Source organism: Microcaecilia unicolor, chromosome 11 (genome assembly GCF_901765095.1).
Source record: "Microcaecilia unicolor chromosome 11, aMicUni1.1, whole genome shotgun sequence".
NCBI classification, from domain to species: Eukaryota; Metazoa; Chordata; class Amphibia; order Gymnophiona; family Siphonopidae; genus Microcaecilia; species Microcaecilia unicolor.
In genome coordinates this window covers 36,374,708-36,395,019 of record NC_044041.1, presented here as the reverse complement: position 1 = coordinate 36,395,019, position 20,312 = coordinate 36,374,708, and the positions used below count along the sequence as shown (strand labels likewise).

The 20,312-nt window shown below is 44.4% G+C and overlaps 1 protein-coding gene across 4 annotated transcripts in view; it reads left to right on the top strand.

Moving 5' to 3' along the window:
• Positions 1-20,312, top strand: part of KDM2B (lysine demethylase 2B) — a 322,873-nt gene that overhangs the window by 20,111 nt on the left and 282,450 nt on the right. For all 4 annotated transcript variants that reach the window (XM_030218309.1, XM_030218308.1, XM_030218306.1 and 1 more), the window contains one exon: positions 4,540-4,586. In XM_030218309.1, coding sequence (XP_030074169.1) covers positions 4,541-4,586 — 46 coding nt within the window. In that variant the 5' untranslated portion in view covers position 4,540. The remainder of the gene's footprint in view (positions 1-4,539; positions 4,587-20,312) is intronic.

The following is a 20,312-nucleotide window of genomic DNA, read 5'->3' as shown; positions in this document are numbered from 1 at the left end:
ACCGGATCCAGATGAGGCAAGGAAAGAAGGCAAAGGGCCAGAACTGGCACCCAGACAGGACAAGGCAAGACTCGGAACTGGATTAAAACTGGGACCCAGAAATGCAAGACAAGGCAAAACACGGAAGTAGATTAAAACTGGGTCCAGAAAAGGGCACGACAAGGACAAGGCAAGGACTGGATCTGGACAGGACTAGACTGAAAGAGACAAAACAAAGCACATCTAGACAGACAGGGCAGGAGCTAGGCAACAGAATAACAGAAGCAAGACAATACACAAGGCAGGAACAAGATTCAGGATTCTCAAACAGGATTCAGGAACAGGCTTGGCTTGACTGGAACCAGATTCTGGAACGGGCTTGGCTTGACTGGAACAGCAGTCTGAAAGGGACTTAGCTTCACTGGAACAGGATACTGAAAGGGACATGGCTTGACAGAGAGCAGGGACAGAAACTAGCTCAAACACATAGCAGGGGCAGAACCTGGCTCAAACACACAACAGGAACAGAATTTAGCAGAAACAGAACTCAAGAGCAAGGAAGCAAACATAGCAGGCAAAGGATTAAGCAGACTAAGGGAAGACAAACAAACAAACAAACAAACAAACAAACAAAGAAGCAATGTGCTTACCAGCTTCCACAGCTGGAAAGGGAGAGACCAGGCAAATTGAGAGGCAGCAGACCCAGCTGCATAGCAGTGAGGTAATTAGGGACAATACTGGCTTCCACAGACTCTCAGAATTAACAGATAACTACACACACAGGAAACAGAACAAGGGAAACAGGAACAGAGCTTGGCTAAACACAGAGCTTGGCTTAAACACAGAGCTTAACTATAGCAAGAGTCAAAAGCAGGGCTAGACTAAAAGCAGGAGCCAAGGGTATAGTTAAACAGATACAGACACCAAGGGCAGGGTGTGGCTCTACAGCCAGGCTATCAAGGTACAAAAGCAAACACACAGAAACAGAGCAAAGCATTGAAACACAAGACTCAAAGACACACAGAACAGACCTTCAGGAGCAAGACTCTCAGGACCAAAGCCAAGCAGGGATATGACCTATACAGGTAACACAAAGGCAAATTAAGAGACCTCTTGCAAAGTCAAAACATAATAGTTCCCAGGTGCTTATAAAGGACTTGCTGATGATGTCACAAGTAGGAAATGAAGCAGAAGCAGGGAGACCAAAGCAGGGGCGTAGCCAACCACCCAATTTTGGGTGGGCCTGGGCCCAAGATGGGTGGGCAGAAGAACTCCACCTTGTCCCACAAGTGATTTGGTCTTGTCCTCTCTCGCCAGCATGCCATATGGTCTCTCAAACATCCCCCCTCCCCCGTATACCTTTTAAATAGCAGATTTTCACTGGCAGCGAGCAGCAACTAATACAGACTGCTTATGTTGGCACCACAGCCTTCCCTCTGATGCAACTTCCTCTTTCCGCATAGGTGGGAATACATCAGAGAGAAGGCTGTGGGGCCGGTGCAATAAGTATGTATCAGTCGCTGCTCACTGCAGTCGAAGATCTGCTATTTACAAGTTGTCAGGAGGGATAGTTGTTGGAAGTTTTCAGCTGGAGGGGCTTCGGGATCCCTGCCAGCCACATCATAGATGTGCTGCTACTGGGTGGGCCTTAGCCCAAATTGGATGGGCTGGGGCCCACCCGGGCCCAACCTTGGCTACGCCACTGGACCAAAGCGAGGCTTGGCTAACAGGAAGAACAACAACAGGAAATGAAGCAAAAGCAGGGTGACCAAAGCAAGGCTTGGCTTACAGGAAGAACAACAGTAGGGAAAAAGGCAGACTGGAGAGGTCACAGAGCTAGAAACAGTAGGTCTGAATACAACCGTGACAGCTGATTAGCTAGTTAACCAATTAAGTTACATGCACTGTTGTAAAATACGCTTCGATTTCCGCACGACACCCTAATACCTTTTTCTTTTGTTTATAGTAATGATTCTGCATATTTTAATGAGATTTGCATTTGTTTTGCATTTCTGTATTGTAAAACAATACAGAAATGAGCTCTGTCATTTCTGGAGGAGTAGCCTAGTGGTTAGTGCAGTGGACGTTGATCCTGGGGAACTGAGTTCGATTCCCACTGCAGCTCCATGTGACTCTGGGCAAGTCACTTAACCATCCATTGCCCCTGGTACAAAATAAGTACCTGAATATATGTAAACCACTTTGAATGTAGTTGCAAAAAAACTCAGAAAGGCGGTATATCAAGTCCCATTTCCCTTTCGTTACAGAATTGTATTTCTTAAGAGAAAATAGCAGCAGGCTTTGCATACTGTGCATTATGCAACTCAAAACTACCCATAGCAAGCAGTAATATTCAGTCTTTGTCCTTTAGGGAAAAACTCTGGGTGACCTAAGTTGTTCCTGTTGCATTACAGTTTCTGTAAACTCTGAGAACAGCCATCTATGATCCCGTATCACAAAATATTTCACATAGAACAGTAGCTGATTGGTTTATGCGTGGTACTGTTATTTGTGGATCAATCAGATGTTGTGAATCTGAGGTAATATGTGATTCTGTTTTCATTGAAATGACTGTAGAATAAACTATTGAATGAATAATCCATTCTATTGGCCTAGATCAGAGGTTCTCAACCTACTCCTCAGGACACATCTAGCCAGTTAGGTTTTCTGGATACCCACAATGAATATGCATGATATAGATTTGCATGCGCTGCCTCAATTTTATGCACAGCTCTCTCTTGCATAATCATTGTGGATATCCTGAAAACCTGACTGGTTTGGTGTATCCTGAGGACTGGGTTGAGAACCTCTGATCTAGATTATGCCACCTGTTATGGTAATGCAGGGTAATAGTAGATTAGTATGGAAATACTAGTGGTACATATTAACTACTGTATTTTATAAAGATATACACTATGATAAAAAAAATCTATGGATAAATTGTTACCAAGGCCAAAAGAAATATGCAAAAATATGTCAAGCTTATTGAAAAAAATTGAAAACAGTGTAATTGGGTAGAGAGAAAACCCTCAGTGAGATTAACAGATTTTTAAACTGCAAGCTTTTGGGACTACTAAAGTCTTGCCCTCGTGCATTGCCACTTTTCTTGGGATCCATTGGCATTTAGGGTATGTTTTATGTGGTTGCTGATCGAATCTCCTCTGAGAATCACAGGCCTGTGTAAATAGCTCTCCAGAAAATATTGAACTAGCTGACCCTAGGATGCATCCAAACTCTAGAACTGTTTGAAAGGCAGCCCAGAAATATTTATTTATTTATTCACTCTTACACGATTCCCCACTCATGATCCCTGAAAAGCTTACAGTTAAAACAAATAACATACGCAGGTAATTATTTAACAGAATACAATAAAACACATAAAACTCACCCTTTTATGTTCTGTAGAGGAGTGTGGTAGCCGTGTTAGTCCACTCTTAAGGTTATCAATAGAAATCAAACAAAATAAAACATGGAAAAGAAAATAAGATGATACCTTTTTTATTGGACACAATGTATTATTGGACACAATGTATTAAATGAAAATGCAGCACTAGAGTAGCCATCAAACATATAAACGGCGAGTGACCGACTCACTCGCAAATGCGCAGTAGAGACTTCCCTCTCTGTCCCGCCCCCGCGTCAATACGTGATGACGAGGGCGGGACAGAGAGGAAAACTGCGCCGCCGAGGTTGATACCGCTCCCCCCGCCCACCCGCCCGCCTGAGATCGCCGCTACCGTTCCTCCCCCCCACCTGGCCCGGGCCCTCTCTCCGCTGCTAACACATCCATTCGCCGGAACGCAGCATGCACATCAGCTGAGCTGCCGTCGGCCTTCCTTCCCTGCCTGTGTCCCGCCCTCGCTGACGTTACGTCACAGGAGGGCGGGACACAGGCAGAGAAGGAAGGGCCGACGGCAGCTCAGCTGATGTGCGTGCTGCGTTCCGGCGAATGAATGTGTAAGTTTAGTAGTGGAGAGAAGGCCCAGGCCAGGTGGAGGGATGGCGGCAACTCCGGGGGTGGGGGGGGGGGGACGGTAGTGGTGGCGACCTCGCGGGGAGGGGGGAGGGAGGGGGAAGGAAAACCCCAATACCAGCCCGTTTTTACGGGCTCAACGGCTAGTAGCTACATAAATCTGGACATCCACAGTGGCAGGAAGGAGAGTGAAAGAGAGGGAGGGAGGGAGGGAGGAAGGAAGAAGACAGCAGATTGAGTAGTATCTATACCAGCACAGTAGGTTGGCACAAATGGGCATACTAAGGATCCTGTTTACTAAGGTGCACTAGTGTTTTTAGCCCACACTAACACTAGCGACACCCATATATTGCTAGGGGTGTCTGTAGCGTTAGTGCACGCTAAAAACAATAGCGTGCTTATAGTTTGGCTTAGAAAACAGGGCCCTAGGTCTAATCTAAATTTATCTAATCTGATCTTACACTTATATTGGCATTTACAAGTTAACATTTTCCACCTTTTTGTGCATATCATTTTAGTGTTTAAACATTTGCAATGCTAAATGTTTTTTAGATGCTATAAGTATTGTTTCTCTGTTACCATTGTAGCATGCCCGACCCGGATTTCAGTGTTAGAGATGTAAAACTGTTAGTTGGTAAGTTATTTTGATTTTATTATTTTTAACTATAGACCCTTGGTGTTTATAAGAATTTAAAGAGTACCTGTGCTCCAGATAGCTGGCATTGAGATCTTAGTGGGGAGGGAGAGTAGGGGGGGATTTGGGGGGAGGGATCAGGATCTACACTTTTGCATACTAGGGTTTTGTTTATTGGAGGAGGATTATTAGGAACTGTTTTTCTATAGTGATTTTTTTGTGCCTAACTATTATGGTTTTCAGTGTTATTGATTATCTGTTTTTTAATGCCTGTAACTTTAAAACAATAAACATTTATTGTTACAAAAAAAAATTCAGATACGTCTGAAAAAGTACACCTAAATAGAAAGTAAGAATAGCAGTTTCCTCTTTTATGGTTATTTAGCTGTAGTCAAAATCCTGCATTTAAGACGTAATACTGAATAGTCATGAAGACAAGAAATGATGTCACAAATAAACCTGAAACAAAAATAAATAAAAAAAAAACCCTTAAATGGCTGAAGGGGGTGGATGTACGAGTGACACTTGGGGGGGCATAATCGAACGGCGCCGGCCATCTCTATGGGCGACCATCTCCGGGGCCGGCGCCGCAAGTGGGTGGAGCCAACCGTATTTTCAAAAAAGATGGCCTTCCATCTTTTTCTTCACTAATACGGTTGGGCCCGGCCAAATGTTAGAGCTCGCCGGGTTTGAGATGGCCAGCATCGGTTTTCGGCCATAATGGAAAATAATGCCGGCGATCTCAAACCCGGCCAAATCCAAGGCATTTGGTCGTGGGAGGAGCCAGCATTTGTAGTGCACTGGCCCCCCCCCCCCTCACATGCCAGGACACCAACCAGGCACCCTAGGGGGCACTTCTAAAAATAAAAATAGCTTCCAAAATCCACTCCCCACACCTGTACAACACTACCATAGCCCTAAGGGGTGAAGGGGGGCACCTACATGTGGGTACAGTGGGTTTTGGAGGGCTCCCATTTACCACCACAAATGTAACAGGTGGGGGGGGTGGGGAATGGGCCTGGGTCCACCTGTCTGAAGTGCACCCACTAAAAACTGCTCCAGGGACTTGCATACTGCTGTCAGGGAGCTGGGTATGATATTTGAGGCTGGCATAGAGGCTGGCAAAAAAGGTTTTTTTTTTTTGGTGAGAGGGGGTTGGTGACCACTGGAGGAGTAAGGGGAGGTCATCCCCGATTTCCTCCGGTCGTCATTTGGTCAGTTGGGGTTCCTTTTTGAAGCTTGGTCGTAAAAAAAAAAGGACCAAGTAAAGCTGGCGAAATGCTTGTCAAGTCTGGCTTTTTTTTTCCATTATCGGGCGAAGCTGGCCATCTCATGAGCATGCCCCCGTCCTGCCCCCATCCTGCCTTCACTACCCTACTGACACGCCCCCTTGATGTTGCGCTGGCTCCGCGACGGAAAGCAGTTGGCGCCGGCCAAAATCGGCTTTCGATTATACTGATTTGGCCGGGTTCAGGAGATTGCCGGCCATCTCCCGATTTGTGTCAGAAGATGGCCGGCGATCACTTTCGAAAATGAGCTGCTCTGGCTGTGAAGAACTAAGGGGTCCTTTTATTAAGGTGCACTGAAAAATGGCTTGCGGTAGTGTAGGCGCGGGTTTTGGATGTGCGCCAATCCATTTTTCAGTGCGCCTGTAAAAAAAGCCTTTAAAAATTTTTTCCCGAAAATGGATGTGCAGCAAAATCAAAATTGGCGTTCATCCATTTTGGGATCTTACCGCCAGCCATTGACCTAGTGGTAAAATCTCACGCAGTAACCGAGCGGTAATGACCTACATGCGCTAAATGCTACTTGGTGCGCGTCCGATACGTGCGTCAGAAAATAAAAATGATTTTTCGGCCACGTGTATTGGATGCATGGCAAAAATGAAATTACCACAAGAGCTATGGTACCAGGCAGACTTTGTAGGTCTGTGACTTTATATGACAATCCAGTTTAGGATAGGCTGGAAAGGGCTTCAGTGGCATCTTCAGTAGCTGGAACCATGGACAGTGCTGGGCAGACTTCTACAGTCTGAGTCCCGCAAATTACTAGGCGGGAATGAGCTTTGACATCACCAGTAGGTGGAACACAAGGACAGAGCCAGGCAAACTTCTGTGTCTATGTCCCAGAAACACCAAAGAAAGACTCGTGATAAAATATATATTATCACATTCATTGTTGATTTAATCATGAATTAATAATGATTGTGACTGTTGGGTAGGCTGGATGGACCGTTCAGGTCTTTGCCATTTACTATGTTACTATGAAAACATAGATCAGCATTTTAGAAAGGACATCTCAAGTTCACTAGTATTTTAGAACAGGATCTGCTGATGTAGAAGCTGTTCTAAAACACACGGAGAAAGGTGTGTTTATGTGCTGGTCTAAAATATCAATGGGTCAAAATGGGCACATAAACATTCATTTTGTGGACTAGCAACATAAATGTTAAACATTTTTCTTAGCCATTTCAGAAACAAACATTTATTTTCCCGAGCTCAGTATTTCTTGACAGTTTGGCTTTCGAGGGGGACATCAAGCACTGGGGGATTAAAGGGGTCCCTGTAGTGGTCCACTGTTTAATTGGAGCACTTTTCTGAAGCCTAGACATCCTAAGTAGCAGATGTAAATTCTGACATTGATCTGTCATTACAGACGTTCATTCTCCATCTGAAATAGGGAATAAACATTCATTTTATAGGCCCACTCAAAACACGCCCAGACCATGCCCCCTTGTTGTTTACATATTTTTTAGTTTTAGATTTTTATATCCCAGCTGGGTAAAATCAGAAATTTATGTAAGATGAACATTTAAGTGCTGGTTTAGGCACATCTGCAACGTAAATTCTAAAATAAGCACCATAATATAATAGCATAGTTACTTAATTAGACAAGTCTAGAAAAATTCCTGCTTATAGTCAGTTACCTTTGACGTGATGTGTTGTGGGTAGAGGCCAACCAAAACTGAATCTGCGGCCAAAATCTGCCTCTGTTTTGTCCGGAACCAAAACCATTGTCCTGCCCCTGCTGCCTCCGTTGCCACTGCAAGCCCATCCCCCCCAAGCCAGTCTCCCCCTGATAGAAAACCCATTCCCTCCCCTGGCTGCCCACCAGCTCTGCCCTACACCTCCCCCTCCCCATTGGCCCTCCCCGCCTGGGCCTACCTTTTAAAAACCCTGGTGTCCTCTTCGGGGGAAGGGGCATCCTAAATTGCTCCTGCCCACACTGGTTGCATTTTGAAAATGGTGGCCGTGACTTTCTGCAGCAGCCTCAATAGACTGCCGCTGGAGTTCACAGTCACCGTTTTGGAATTGGGAATGACATGAGCAGGAGCGACTTCCTGCTCATGTCATTCCCAATTCCAAAATGGTGACTGCAACCTTCCGTGGCAGTCTTACAAGGCTACCATGGGAAGCCAGTGGGACCAGGAGTAATTCGGGATGCTCCTGCCCTGAAGAGACCACTAGATTACCACGGCTTTTATGTTTGAACTGTTTTTATTGAATAAAAACAAGATAAAGTCAAGTCAACAACAGTCATAGAAGTTACCAAGGCCAAAAGAAATATGCAAAAATATGTCAAGCTTATTGAAAAAAAATTGAAAACAGTGTAATTGGGTAGAGAGAAAACCCTCAGTGAGATTAACAGATGATGAGCAACCCGCTGAAATCCCCCCCCCCCCCTTATCCTTGAATCAGTTCAATTTGTAGTGATGATGTGAACAAAGCTTCTTCACTTCAGGCTTTTAAAAGGTAGGCCCAGGGAGCATCTGGGGGAATGGAGGGCAGAGCTGATGGAGGAGGAACAGGTTTTCTGTCCGGGGTAGGCTGGCCCGGGCAGGGGTGGGGGGTGGGGTGGGGGGAGAACGGGCTTATGGTGACGGGTGGGGGGCAGAGTTATGGTTTTGGTTTCCACTGAAAATGCAGAGACATTTTTAGCCGAAACCTGAACTTGGCTTTCAGGTCAGTTTCGGTTTCAGATCCAAAACCAAAATTCGGTCGCCCTCTAGTTGTGAGTCTCAACAACATATGAGTTTATCTTGTTGGGCAGACTGGATGGACTGTGCAGGTCTTTTTCTGCCGTCGTCTACTATGTGTTTCTGATGCCTTTCTTGTATTGTGAGGCAATATAGACAATGCAAGCTGTGTTTAGCAAAAAGCTCGACATCATATTTGAACAATGTGGAGATAGAATTTTAAGATGTGTTTTTATTTATAACAGCTGTTGTATGCATGCACTAATTCAGAATTGGTAAAATGTAGTTTTAATGACAAGAAATATGAGTTTGTTTAATAATCTTGGTCCTAGAAACCAGGAAATCAGTGCAGATACATCCAGTATTATTCTTAATTTTTAATTTGAGCCCAGCAGTTTCCTTCTGTTCCTGTGGGATTCTAGCTCAAATGAAACCAGCCTTCACAGAGTCTTCATTTTCATCTACCCAAGATTTTTTTCACATCTTTAACCCCCCCCCCCCTTATTTAGCCCAGCCATCACAGTGACAATTCTTGGCTAGGGTCTGGCCACACATTTTAGCTGTTCTATTAAGTCAGTAGACCTGTACCTTGCCTCTAGTTGTTGCTGTGTTGTAGTGGCCTGTATTCAGTCTGAACAGGTTTGAGTGTTTGGCAAACAGGCTGGGGCAAAGCATTATCATTAATGTTAAAGTGGTTTTCCAGCAACATCCTATGGTCCTTTTACTAAGCCATGGTAAAAAGTAGCCTGCGGTAGTGCGAATGCATTTTTTGGGTGTGCGCTGGGCCATTTTTTTTTACCGTGTCTAGGGAAAAGGGCCTTTTTTTTAAGGGGCCGGAAAAAGGACGTGCACTAAAATTGAAACAGCGCGTCCATTTTCGGCCTGAGACCTTACCCATTGACCTAGAGGTAAGGTCTTACACACTACCCGCACGGTAAGCATGCAACGTGCACTAACTGCTGTTTACTGCTGGGTAAGTGGCCCGCGGTAGAAAATGATTTTCCACCGCAGGATCCGGCGCTTTTCAAATTACCACCCTGCTTGCGCGCTAGCTGGGTGGTAGTGCTGATTTGGTGTGCACCGTACGCACATAGGCCCTCCCGCACCTTTGTGAAAGGGTCCCTAAATAACTGCAGTGGCGTACCTACCGTATTTGACACCCGGGGCTGATCATTTTTTTAACACCCCCTCTTCTATATGAAAAAATTATTTTTAGTAATAATCTATGAGTCACACAACAAGGATGTACCTAGGAAAGGCAGCATCTTAAACACTGCGGTAAGCACTAGAACATCAATACACCCATTGTAAAACTAAACAGCCAGATTAGTACAGATCGATCCTGCACAGTCATTGCCAACATAAAACCATGTCTTTTTCACACACACATAACACAAATACACTCTCACCCAGTCTATAAAAAGTAACCATACACTAAAAATAGAAATATATAAACAAAAATTAAACTGAATCCCCAAGAAGCTAGACTCTGCAGACTGCAAAACCACAGAAACAGAAACGATGATGCATGTCCCCTAGTTTTGTGCGAAACATAAATATAAAGATAGCAGATGTAAATTTGAAAAAAAAAAACTGACAAATACCAATCACCACTTTACAAATTAAAAAATAGAAATAAAACAGAAAATGGAAAATAAGATAATACCATTTTATTGGACTAATACATTTTTCAATGACCCTCAGAGGCCAAAACTCCCTTCCTCAGATCAGGACAGTATATTGTTGTTATGGTATCCTGTCCTGACCTAGGGAAGGGGGTTTTGTTCTCCGAAAGTTATTTATAAATGTTTATTAACATAGTTACAATACTACTTTATCCTAAAGCAAAGAAGAAAAAAAGAAAAAATTATTTTTTCTACTTTTGTTGCCTCTGGTTTCTGCTTTTCTTGTCTTCTCTTCACTATCTCCCTTCTATCCAGTGTCTGCCCTCTTTCTCTGCCCCTTTCATCCACTGTCTGCTGTCTCCCTCTGCCCCTTTCATCCACCGTCTGCCTTTCCATCCTTCGTCTGCCCTCTCCTCCTTCCATGTGGTGTCTGCCCTCTTTCACACTCCCCTTCCATCTAGTGTCTGCCCTCTCTCTCTCTCTGCCCATTTATCCACTGTCTGCCCTCTGTCTCCTTTCCATCCAGCATCTCCCCTTCTCCCCCTTCCATGCAACCTGTGCCTCCCTCTTGCCTTTTTACATGATGCATTCCAGCATCTCCCCTCTCTTTGTCTCTACTTTCTCTGCCCCCCCCCTCCCCCAAATGCTGCTGCTCTTGCTTCAGCTCCAAAGGAGCGGCAAAGCAAGTTTAACATACCAAGGCCGATTTTCAGACCACAGGAGTTAGACTAGCTATCTCCCACGGTCAACGCTGAACCTGGATATTCAATGCCAGGGCCATTTCCAGTGAACGACATTGAACATCTGGTTTATTTTTGGCCAGCTTAGTCGGTATCTTGAAACTGGCCAAAGATATTCTAAGGTTTCATGCACCAAACATGGCCACTAAACTCGCTTTTAAAATTGGCGGATAACTAGTTATATTGCATGATATAACCGGCTAGCCACTAACCAGAGATTTTCAGCAGGGGATAGCTGGTTATCCCCCACTGAATATCAGCGGATAGCCAGTTAAATGCTATTTAACCGATCAATAGCCATTCTGGCCATTTAAATAGTGCTGAATATTGGGAGGGGGGGGGTCATGGTCACGGGGCCTACATTCTACCTACCTTCGGCTGTCGTCTTCTCTGGAACTGGAAGTGACATCAAAGGAGGTGGGCTAGGCAGCCGTGGGATGTGGGTAGGTACAGGGCCGTGCCGATGCGGTAAGCGGGGTAAGCGCCGCAGGGGGGCGCTATCCTCTGTGGGGCGCCGCCGCTGCGGGCTTACCCTGCCCTCCCGCTCCCATGTAGGAACTGCCCGCCCTCTTCTCCCCCCCAAGATCCCGTTCCTTTTTTTTTCTTTTAAATTTACCTTCCTCCGGCAGCGCAGCATCAGTGAAGGAGGCGGCGCTCCCAATCCCGACGTCTCTAGCCTTCCCTTGTTCGCTGCTCACTGCCCCGCCTTCTTCTGACGTCATCCTTGTTGAACATTTTAAAAATGGGCTGACTTATTAAAATGGCCTAGTCTGGTTAGGGTGGTGGACTTTGGTCCTGAGGAACTGAGTTCGATTCCCACTTCAGGCACAGGCAGCTCCTTGTGACTCTGGGCAAGTCACTTAACCCTCCATTGCCCCATGTAAGCCGCATTGAGCCTGCCATGAGTGGGAAAGCGCAGGGTACAAATGTAACAAAAATAAAATAGATACTATTGGATATTCTACATGGAATGTTGCTACTATTGGAGATTCTACATGGAATGTTGCTAGCAACATTCCATGTAGAAGGCTGCGCAGGCTTTTGTTTCTGTGAGTCTGACGTCCTGCACGTACGTGCAGGACGTCAGACTCACAGAAGCAGAAGCCTGCGCGGCCACATTGGTGATCTGCAAGGGCCGACTTCTACATGGAATGTTGCTAGTGGAATAGGCACAGGCAGCTCCTTGTGACTCTGGGCAAGTCACTTAACCCTCCATTGCCCCATGTAAGCCGCATTGAGCCTGCCATGAGTGGGAAAGCGCAGGGTACAAATGTAACAAAAATAAAATAGATACTATTGGAGATTCTACATGGAATGTTGCTACTATTGGACATTCTACATGGAATGTTGCTATTCCACTAGCAACATTCCATGTAGAAGGCTGCGCAGGCTTCTGTTTCTGTGAGTCTGACGTCCTGCACAGAAGCAGAAGCCTGCACGGCCACATTGGTGATCTGCAAGGGCCGACTTGCCTTGGAGCCAGGCAGGTGCGGGGGGGGGGGGGGGGGCACCGCCAACTGGTAGTCTGCAGGGGGGCGCCAGAGACCCTTGGCACGGCCCTGGGTAGGTACAGTGCAGGCCCTGCAATCACAATATCTTTAACTTGCTTTGCCAGTGCTGCTGCTAGTCTGGAGGAGAAGAAGCAACAGTGGCAGAGGTGGCGGCTGGAGGAAGGCGCCAAATGGAAGATTTGAGGGCTGGGACCACACATTAGAGTCAAGAGGGAAAGGTACAGCATCCCCTTATGTTATGCACCCGGGGCTGGCCACCCCCACCGCCTTGCCCTCGGTATGCCACTGAACAACTGCTTTCCCAGACCTTTGCAATGAAATGGTTAAATAGGATTGCATGTTAAACTCAGAAGCTGAGCCAAACACAGTTAGGCCTATAACTTTCATCAAACCAGCAGTATTGTCAAGGAGAACAAAAATGTCAGAGTACTCATTTCAAGACCTGATTTGTTGAACATTTTAAAAATGGGCTGACTTATTAAAATGGCCTAGTCTGCTTAGGGTGGTGGACTTTGGTCCTGAGGAACTGAGTTCGATTCCCACTTCAGGCACAGGCAGCTCCTTGTGACTCTGGGCAAGTCACTTAACCCTCCATTGCCCCATGTAAGCCGCATTGAGCCTGCCATGAGTGGGAAAGCGCAGGGTACAAATGTAACAAAAATAAAATAGATACTATTGGAGATTCTACATGGAATGTTGCTACTATTGGAGATTCTACATGGAATGTTGCTATTCCACTAGCAACATTCCATGTAGAAGGCTGCGCAGGCTTCTGTTTCTGTGAGTCTGACGTCCTGCACGTACTTGCAGGACGTCAGACTCACAGAAGCAGAAGCCTGCGCGGCCACATTGGTGATCTGCAAGGGCCGACTTCTACATGGAATGTTGCTAGTGGAATAGCAACATTCCATGTAGAATCTCAAATAGTAGCAACAGTGGAGGAGTGGCCTAGTGGTTAGGGTGGTGGACTTTGGTCCTGAGGAACTGAGTTTGATTCCCACTTCAGGCACAGGCAGCTCCTTGTGACTCTGGGCAAGTCACTTAACCCTCCATTGCCCCATGTAAGTCATGAGTGGGAAAGCATGGGGTAAAAATGTAATAAAATTTAGATTGTGAAAACTATCCCCCTAACCTGAATTCTATAAGTCTTAGGAAACGGATGATATGCTGGTAGCTTGTGAGATGGAGAATTTTCCATGGGTTAACAGCCTTGTCCACACAAAAGTTTGCTACCCATGACAATGATCTAGGTAGCAAAATTTGGGGTGAAAATTTGCTCAGGGACCTGAAAAAAAGAAAGATAACTGTACATCATTGAGATACAGTTATGTTTTCATGAAAATCAGTCTGCAAAGATATAATTTTTCATTGGTTTTCACGATTTCTGTACTAATAACCTCTGATTTTCTTAACAATGCCAGTGCTGTAAATATTGCAACACTGTAAATTCGCCAACCTTTTCTTTTTATTTTGTTACATTTGTACCCCGCGCTTTCATGGTAGGCTCAATGCGGCAGGCAATGGAGGGTTAAGTGACTTGCCCAGAATCACAAGGAGCTGCCTGTGTCGGGAATTGAACGCAGTTCCTCAGTTCCCCAGGACCAAAGTCCACCACCCTAACCACTAGGCCACTCCTCCACTCCACTTTATTTAGTTGGATTTTGCTCATACCTTTTTCAGTAGTAGCTCAAGGTGAGTTACATTCAGGTATGACATAAACAGTGAGCCTGATATTCAAAGGATTTATGCTTCTAACTTTGGAGCCTTGTACTAAAGCTTAGTGCATAGGTCAGTAGTTTCCAAACCTGTCCTGGAGGCTTCCCAGCTAGACAGGGTTTCAGGATATCCATAATGAATATTTATGAGGGAGATTTGCATACACTACTTCCACTGCATACAGATCTCTCTCATGAATACTCATCCTGGATATCTTGAAAATTGACTGACGGGGAAGCCCCCAGGACAGGGTTGGGAACCACTGCCATAGGTATAAAATGCTCTGCTTCTCTAATCATCTCAGTCTTACAATGAAGCAGTCAGTAAGATCAATGAAGTTATAGTAGGATCTATCAGATACACGTACCCACAACCACTTTGGCTAGAAACTTATGAGCCAAGCATTCAATGGAGGGGGGGGGGGGGGGGGTGCATAATCCTCATCAATCCGTCCTTATACCATTTTCTTTTAATCCATTTTTTACTCTCAACATATTTTTTATCTGAAATTTTTTTCATTTATGTTAAAAATGTTTTATATTTTCTTTTTCTTTTCATTAAGTACTTAGCTTTTAACTTAACTTTTCCATTCTCTCAGATCGGAGGATAGGTGGCGGAGACCAGTAGTCACCAACACGAATTCATGTTTTGCTTTTTGCTGTCTCAAGGTAGTCTCCAGAGTTTCTCGATGCAACGGCTTAATGTGTGGTTAGGCCACAGTATTAAGCTGCCACAGAAACACATTAAAGCATTTTGCGGTATTTTGCCTGTTTGCGCACTAAACTACGGGTTACCAATTTTTCAGAAATAGTTTTGGGAGGGGGTGTGACATGGGTGGAGAGTGAGTGTTCCTGTGTTGTCCAGCTGACACATTATGATTAGCTCATACTAACCGGACAATGCAGAGTTAATGCAGAAGGCGGTGCATTTAATGCTTCCTGAATAGGAAGTGCTTCTGTGTTATAGCACATGATCTGCAATTAAAGAAAATGAGAAAGCCCTAAAAAAATGCCACTGTCAGTCTGGGTTTAGCACGTGGGAAGGTCCTGCGCTAACCTGCGTTAAGCCCAGATTTTACTGCACTTTAGTAAGATGGTCCTAAAGCTTTCAATTCAATTGAAGGGCATTGCACAAAAATCTGATGTCACAGAAATCAAAGTTTTGACAAAAGCCACCATTCACAGTTTATATTATTGTTGTTAACTTCCTCCCCCTTTACAAAGCTGCGCGGTAGTGTCGATACAGCCTATTCACTTTGAATGGGTTGTGTCGGCCTTATGTTATGTTATGTTATGTTATGTTATGCATTGCTTATATTCCGCAAATACCACGAATAATTCAATGCAGATCACAATCAAAACCAAAATAATCTGATCACTAATCAGCATATACAATCTAGAATTAATATCAACTCATATTGATTCCTGTCTTAAGAGCTTTCCTAAAAACATACAGTAATAATTGGACAAGATACGAAGTTGTAATGGTAATGTGTTCCATACAGAAACAACTTGATAATAAAGAGAAAGATTAAATATCCTGGTAACATGTCCAACAGAAGGAAAGGCTAATAACATTAAATTTCTAATTCTAACTCTAGTTTTCATATGCATCAATGTAATCCAATCTGTCAAATAAAGAGGGGCCTCATCATAGTTTGAATTTAGATCTTGCATATATGGGTAGCCAGTGAAGTCTTTGCAACAATTCTGAAGCTGAATTGAACCTACTTAAAGAAAAAAAATCAACCGAGCGGCTGTATTCTGGACTAACTGTAATCTCTTTATCAAAGTTTTAGGACAACAAATATAAACAGTAGGTTTTTAGTGGGTTTTGGAGGGCTCGCCATACAGTATAAGGGGGTAATGGTGAGATGTGTACCTGGGACCTTTTATGTGAAGTCCACTGCAGTGCCCCCTAGGGAGCCCCACTGTTCTCTGGGGATGGCTGTGTGGCCAGTCTGCTAAGCATGCTGGACCGCCATACATCCCAGTGGCTTGTTTTTGTACATTTTTTTCCCTTGAAAAATTTTCTTGTTGATAGTGGTCACAAAACAAAAGTGCACTGATCACAAAAAGTCTGGTAAATGGCCATTTTCGAAACAAAAAGATAGACGTTTTTCTGGTTTGAAAATTGCTACATTCGCCACATGATTTTTGGACGTTTTCAGCAAAACATCCAAAATTGGATTTAGATATCATATTGAAAATGCCCTTCCACACTACTTTACTGTATAAAAATGTTAAAAATTTCATATCCATGTCATGTTTATTGCACACCACAAAAATAGTACTTGACACAACTCGTTTGTGCAACAACCTGTTAAATCCACTCACTTTAAACAGTCAGCTGCAGCTTCTTGGTTTCCCATTTTCATGACCCCAAATACATATTACTACATAAAACTATCACAACAAATTAATTCAATTGACCTAAATTAGCTCTTCAAAATAAATTATAACAGTAGTCAGCAGATGCAAAGTGATTAATATATTAAGAAATTAGCCTTTTTTTATTTCTTTTCCTGTGGGACTACATCTTGTGGACTTCACAGGATTTTGCAGAAAGCCAAAGAGACAGTAAAATTATGCAATGGCTAATACGAGTACTTGACATGTTTTTCAGCAAAAATAAGTAAGTAGATAATGAACAGCCGTATGAAAGAATATATCAGTAAGAAAATCTCAGTTTGTTCCTAAAGTGGATATATCAGGGTTTTGTGCAACACCCTTCACACAGATTTTTTAGACTGTATAAAACCTCAACAAGTCTTCAAAAATATCTCCACCAACTAGAGGAAGCAGAATCACTGCTTGCTTAATTAGTTTTGAGACATACTCCATGTTTAGTCATTTTTTGGTTGTGTTACAAATCTATATTGTGTACCATCTGTTTACCAGTATTTTTCCATCTTTCTGCCTCTTTGTCTCTCTTCTGTGTTGATTTTTCTTTCTTTCTTTTTTTTCCCCATTGTTTTACCTTTTTCCTGTCTCTCCAAGGAAACCCAGCAAAGATTATGCTGGAGCAAAGAGGCCCTATCTGAGCAGGTGTTCAAGCTTTATCTTCCATTTTTCCATATCCCATCTTCTAGGTGTCCTGGCAGCTTGCGGTAAACTTTGAAAACAGTGTTATTCCTAGAAAGTTAATAGCACCTTCTGAAGTGTTAAGTCCCGCCCCCTTCCTGGGAGCATCAATCTGTTAGTACTTTCAGGCCCAGATGCTTAAAAATAAATGTGGGCACTAGAGGCCATTAGCGCTGTACTAGTGCCTGCATTTACCTGCACAGAATGTTCAGAGGGGTCTAGCACGGGAAATGAACATGCCAGGCACTAGTGCAGATAGCGTGCAAATGTAGTCAAGCTCATGTAAATGAGGTCATTTTGTATTCCTCCCCAATGCTCGGAAAAGAGCACCTGAAACAAAACTGCCTTACCGCAGCAAAAAATAACACCAGGTCAGAACAGGCGCTAGGGTGTTGGAAGAGAGGATTTGTGAGAGTCATGCTTCTCTCATGATTCTTTCTGTAAAATCTGCCGGGTTTGATTGCTTTTGGAAGCAGAAGGAAGCTTATGCAAGCCCTTAAGCGTTGGTCGTGAGAAAGAGCAGACCCAAGAAAAAGCACACATTCCTGCTTATAATCGAAAGAGAAAAACGCCTATATTGCGACCCAAATCGGGAGATGGGCGTCTTTCTCCCGTGGGCGCCCAAATCGGTATAATCGAAAGCTGATTTTGGGCGTTTCCAACTGCAATCCGTCGCGGAAATGGGTAAAGTTGACGGGGGCGTGTCGGAGGCGTGGTGAAGGCGGAACTGGGGTGTGGTTATCAGCCGAGGAGAGATGGGCGTCTTTAGCTGATAATCGAAAAAAAAAAAGGCGTTTTTACCGCGATTTTGGGTCACTTTTTTTGGACCCTTTTTTTTCACGAACAAGTCCCAAAAATTGCCCCAACTGCTCAGATGACCACCGGAGGGTATCGGGAATTACCTTCCCGGATTCCCCCTGTGGTCACTAATCCCCTCCCACCAAAAAAACCCCACTTTAATAACTTTTTTTCCAGCCTCTATACCAGCCTCAAATGCCATACCCACCTCTATGACAGCAGAATGTGTTCTATCCTGTGACAGCAGAGTCACATCAGCAATGCATTGTGGTGGGTGTAGGGTATTGGGCTTCATGATTCCACTAGCTTGTGGCAAATGCTCACAATGTTGGTAGTTGGTAGGCTCTACTCCCATGGTGCTTTTCCCCCTGCGTACTGGGTCAGAGTGTGCCCTGTTTTGTTTCCGGTAGTCCATGAGCTAGTGGCCAATTTTGTAAGCCAGTTTTAGATCCCTTTCACGTGTTAGCCACGTTACAGAACTTAGTTCTTACCTTGAATGTGGCTGAAAGAGGCCATTGTACACCATTCTGCCAGCTCTGACCTACTGCTAATCTCAGTACCAGGGAGACTCGTTGCCAGTGGGGCACAACCTCTGATTTGCAGTTAACTGTGAGTAAGCGTGCTTATTCCAATAAAGGACGTTTTCGGAGAGATTAGTCTTCAGGTGTCAACTGGTGTGCAAATGTTATATAGCAGCAACAAGTCCTAGAGGCCTGCGTGTATGCAGGTCCCTGGAGCACCTTTAGTGGGTACCGCAGTGCACTTCAGCCAGGTGGACCTAGGCCCATCCCCCCCTACCTGTAACACATGTGCTGGTAAATGGGAGGTCTCTAAAACCCACTGTACCCACATGTAGGTGCCCCCTTCACCCCTAAGAGCTATGGTAGTGTTGTACATTTGTGGGTAGTGGGTTTTGGGGGAGGGGGGTTGGGTGCTCAGCACCCGTGGTAAGGGAGCTATGCATGTGGGAGCGTTGTCTGAAGTTCACCACACTGACCTCTAGGGTGCCCAGTTGGTGTCCTGGCATGTCAGGGGGGCGAGTTTACTACGAATCGTGGCCCCTCCCACGACCAAATGGCTCGGATTAGGACGTTTTTGAGCTGGGCATTTTTAGTTTCCATTATTGCTAAAAAAAAAAAACAAACGCCCAGCTGAAAAACATCCATTTTTTTGAAAATACGGTCTGTCCCGCCTCTTCACGTACCCGTTTTCGGACATAGACGCCCATGGAGATAGGCGTTCACGTTCGATTATGCCCCTCCATGGCGTCTATTTCATGTGTCTAAATTTAAAGAGTTCATGCTAAAAAAAAAAAGAAATTAGAAACGCCCAGTGAAAGCACACAGTGGGGTCTGTTTCCTGCCTCTAAATATGAGTCCAAACTATAAAAAATTAAAAATGCTTCTATTTAGGCCGCAGAAAACAGAAGCCAGTGTGTGCTTCACGTTTGGATTTTACCAGGCCCATGCGCACAGGAGCCGAGCTTACCGCAGAACTCTTCTGTACATGTGCCAGCACAATCCTCCCGCACCAAAGCACAATCCTCTGGCCAAACTCCTTAATGCTCAACACTATGAGCGCGCCTATATTTCCATCTCATTAACATTGAGCATTAGGACATTCTGGTCTGTTCCAGCGGTATTTTTACAGTGCTATTTGGAACAGTGCTGGAGTTTTGAGCATCAGGTCCTTAGGGAAGGGCTTAAAGGGGTTGGCAAACAAATTATTTTACCACATCTTAGTAAACAGACCTCTAAGTTTATACCTGAGCAGGAGAGAATGAAGTGGGTTGCTCAAGGTCACAAGGAACAGCCAAAACCTTGTTTATATCAACTGGCAAGTTAAAAGAATAACATTCAGAAAAAGAGAAAGTATATTCTTTCTAAGAGCTGTACTCTTGTTTAAAAAACCCAGCCCCTCCCCTCAAAAGCTATTTCCAGTGTAGCACTGCTTTAAAATGCAAGCCATCTGCCACACCAAAAGTTAAATTTACTTTAAAACATTAGACTCTCATTATATTCTTTGGGATTTTTCAGCCCATCAGTTTCCTCTTGCTTCTTTGAGCTTCCAGATTAATGGAAATCTGCTCTTACTTGGTGGACAATAGCACTATAGGCCTTCATTTACTTCAACAAAGTTTCTGCTAGCCACCACCATTTTATCATCCATCTACTGTAGTCCAGGCTTGGCCAGGTGCAGATCTCAGTACATGTACCTCAAATCTGGCCATTAGGGGTCACAGTTTTCTGATGGCTGTGAGTTCCTGCCTTTCGGATA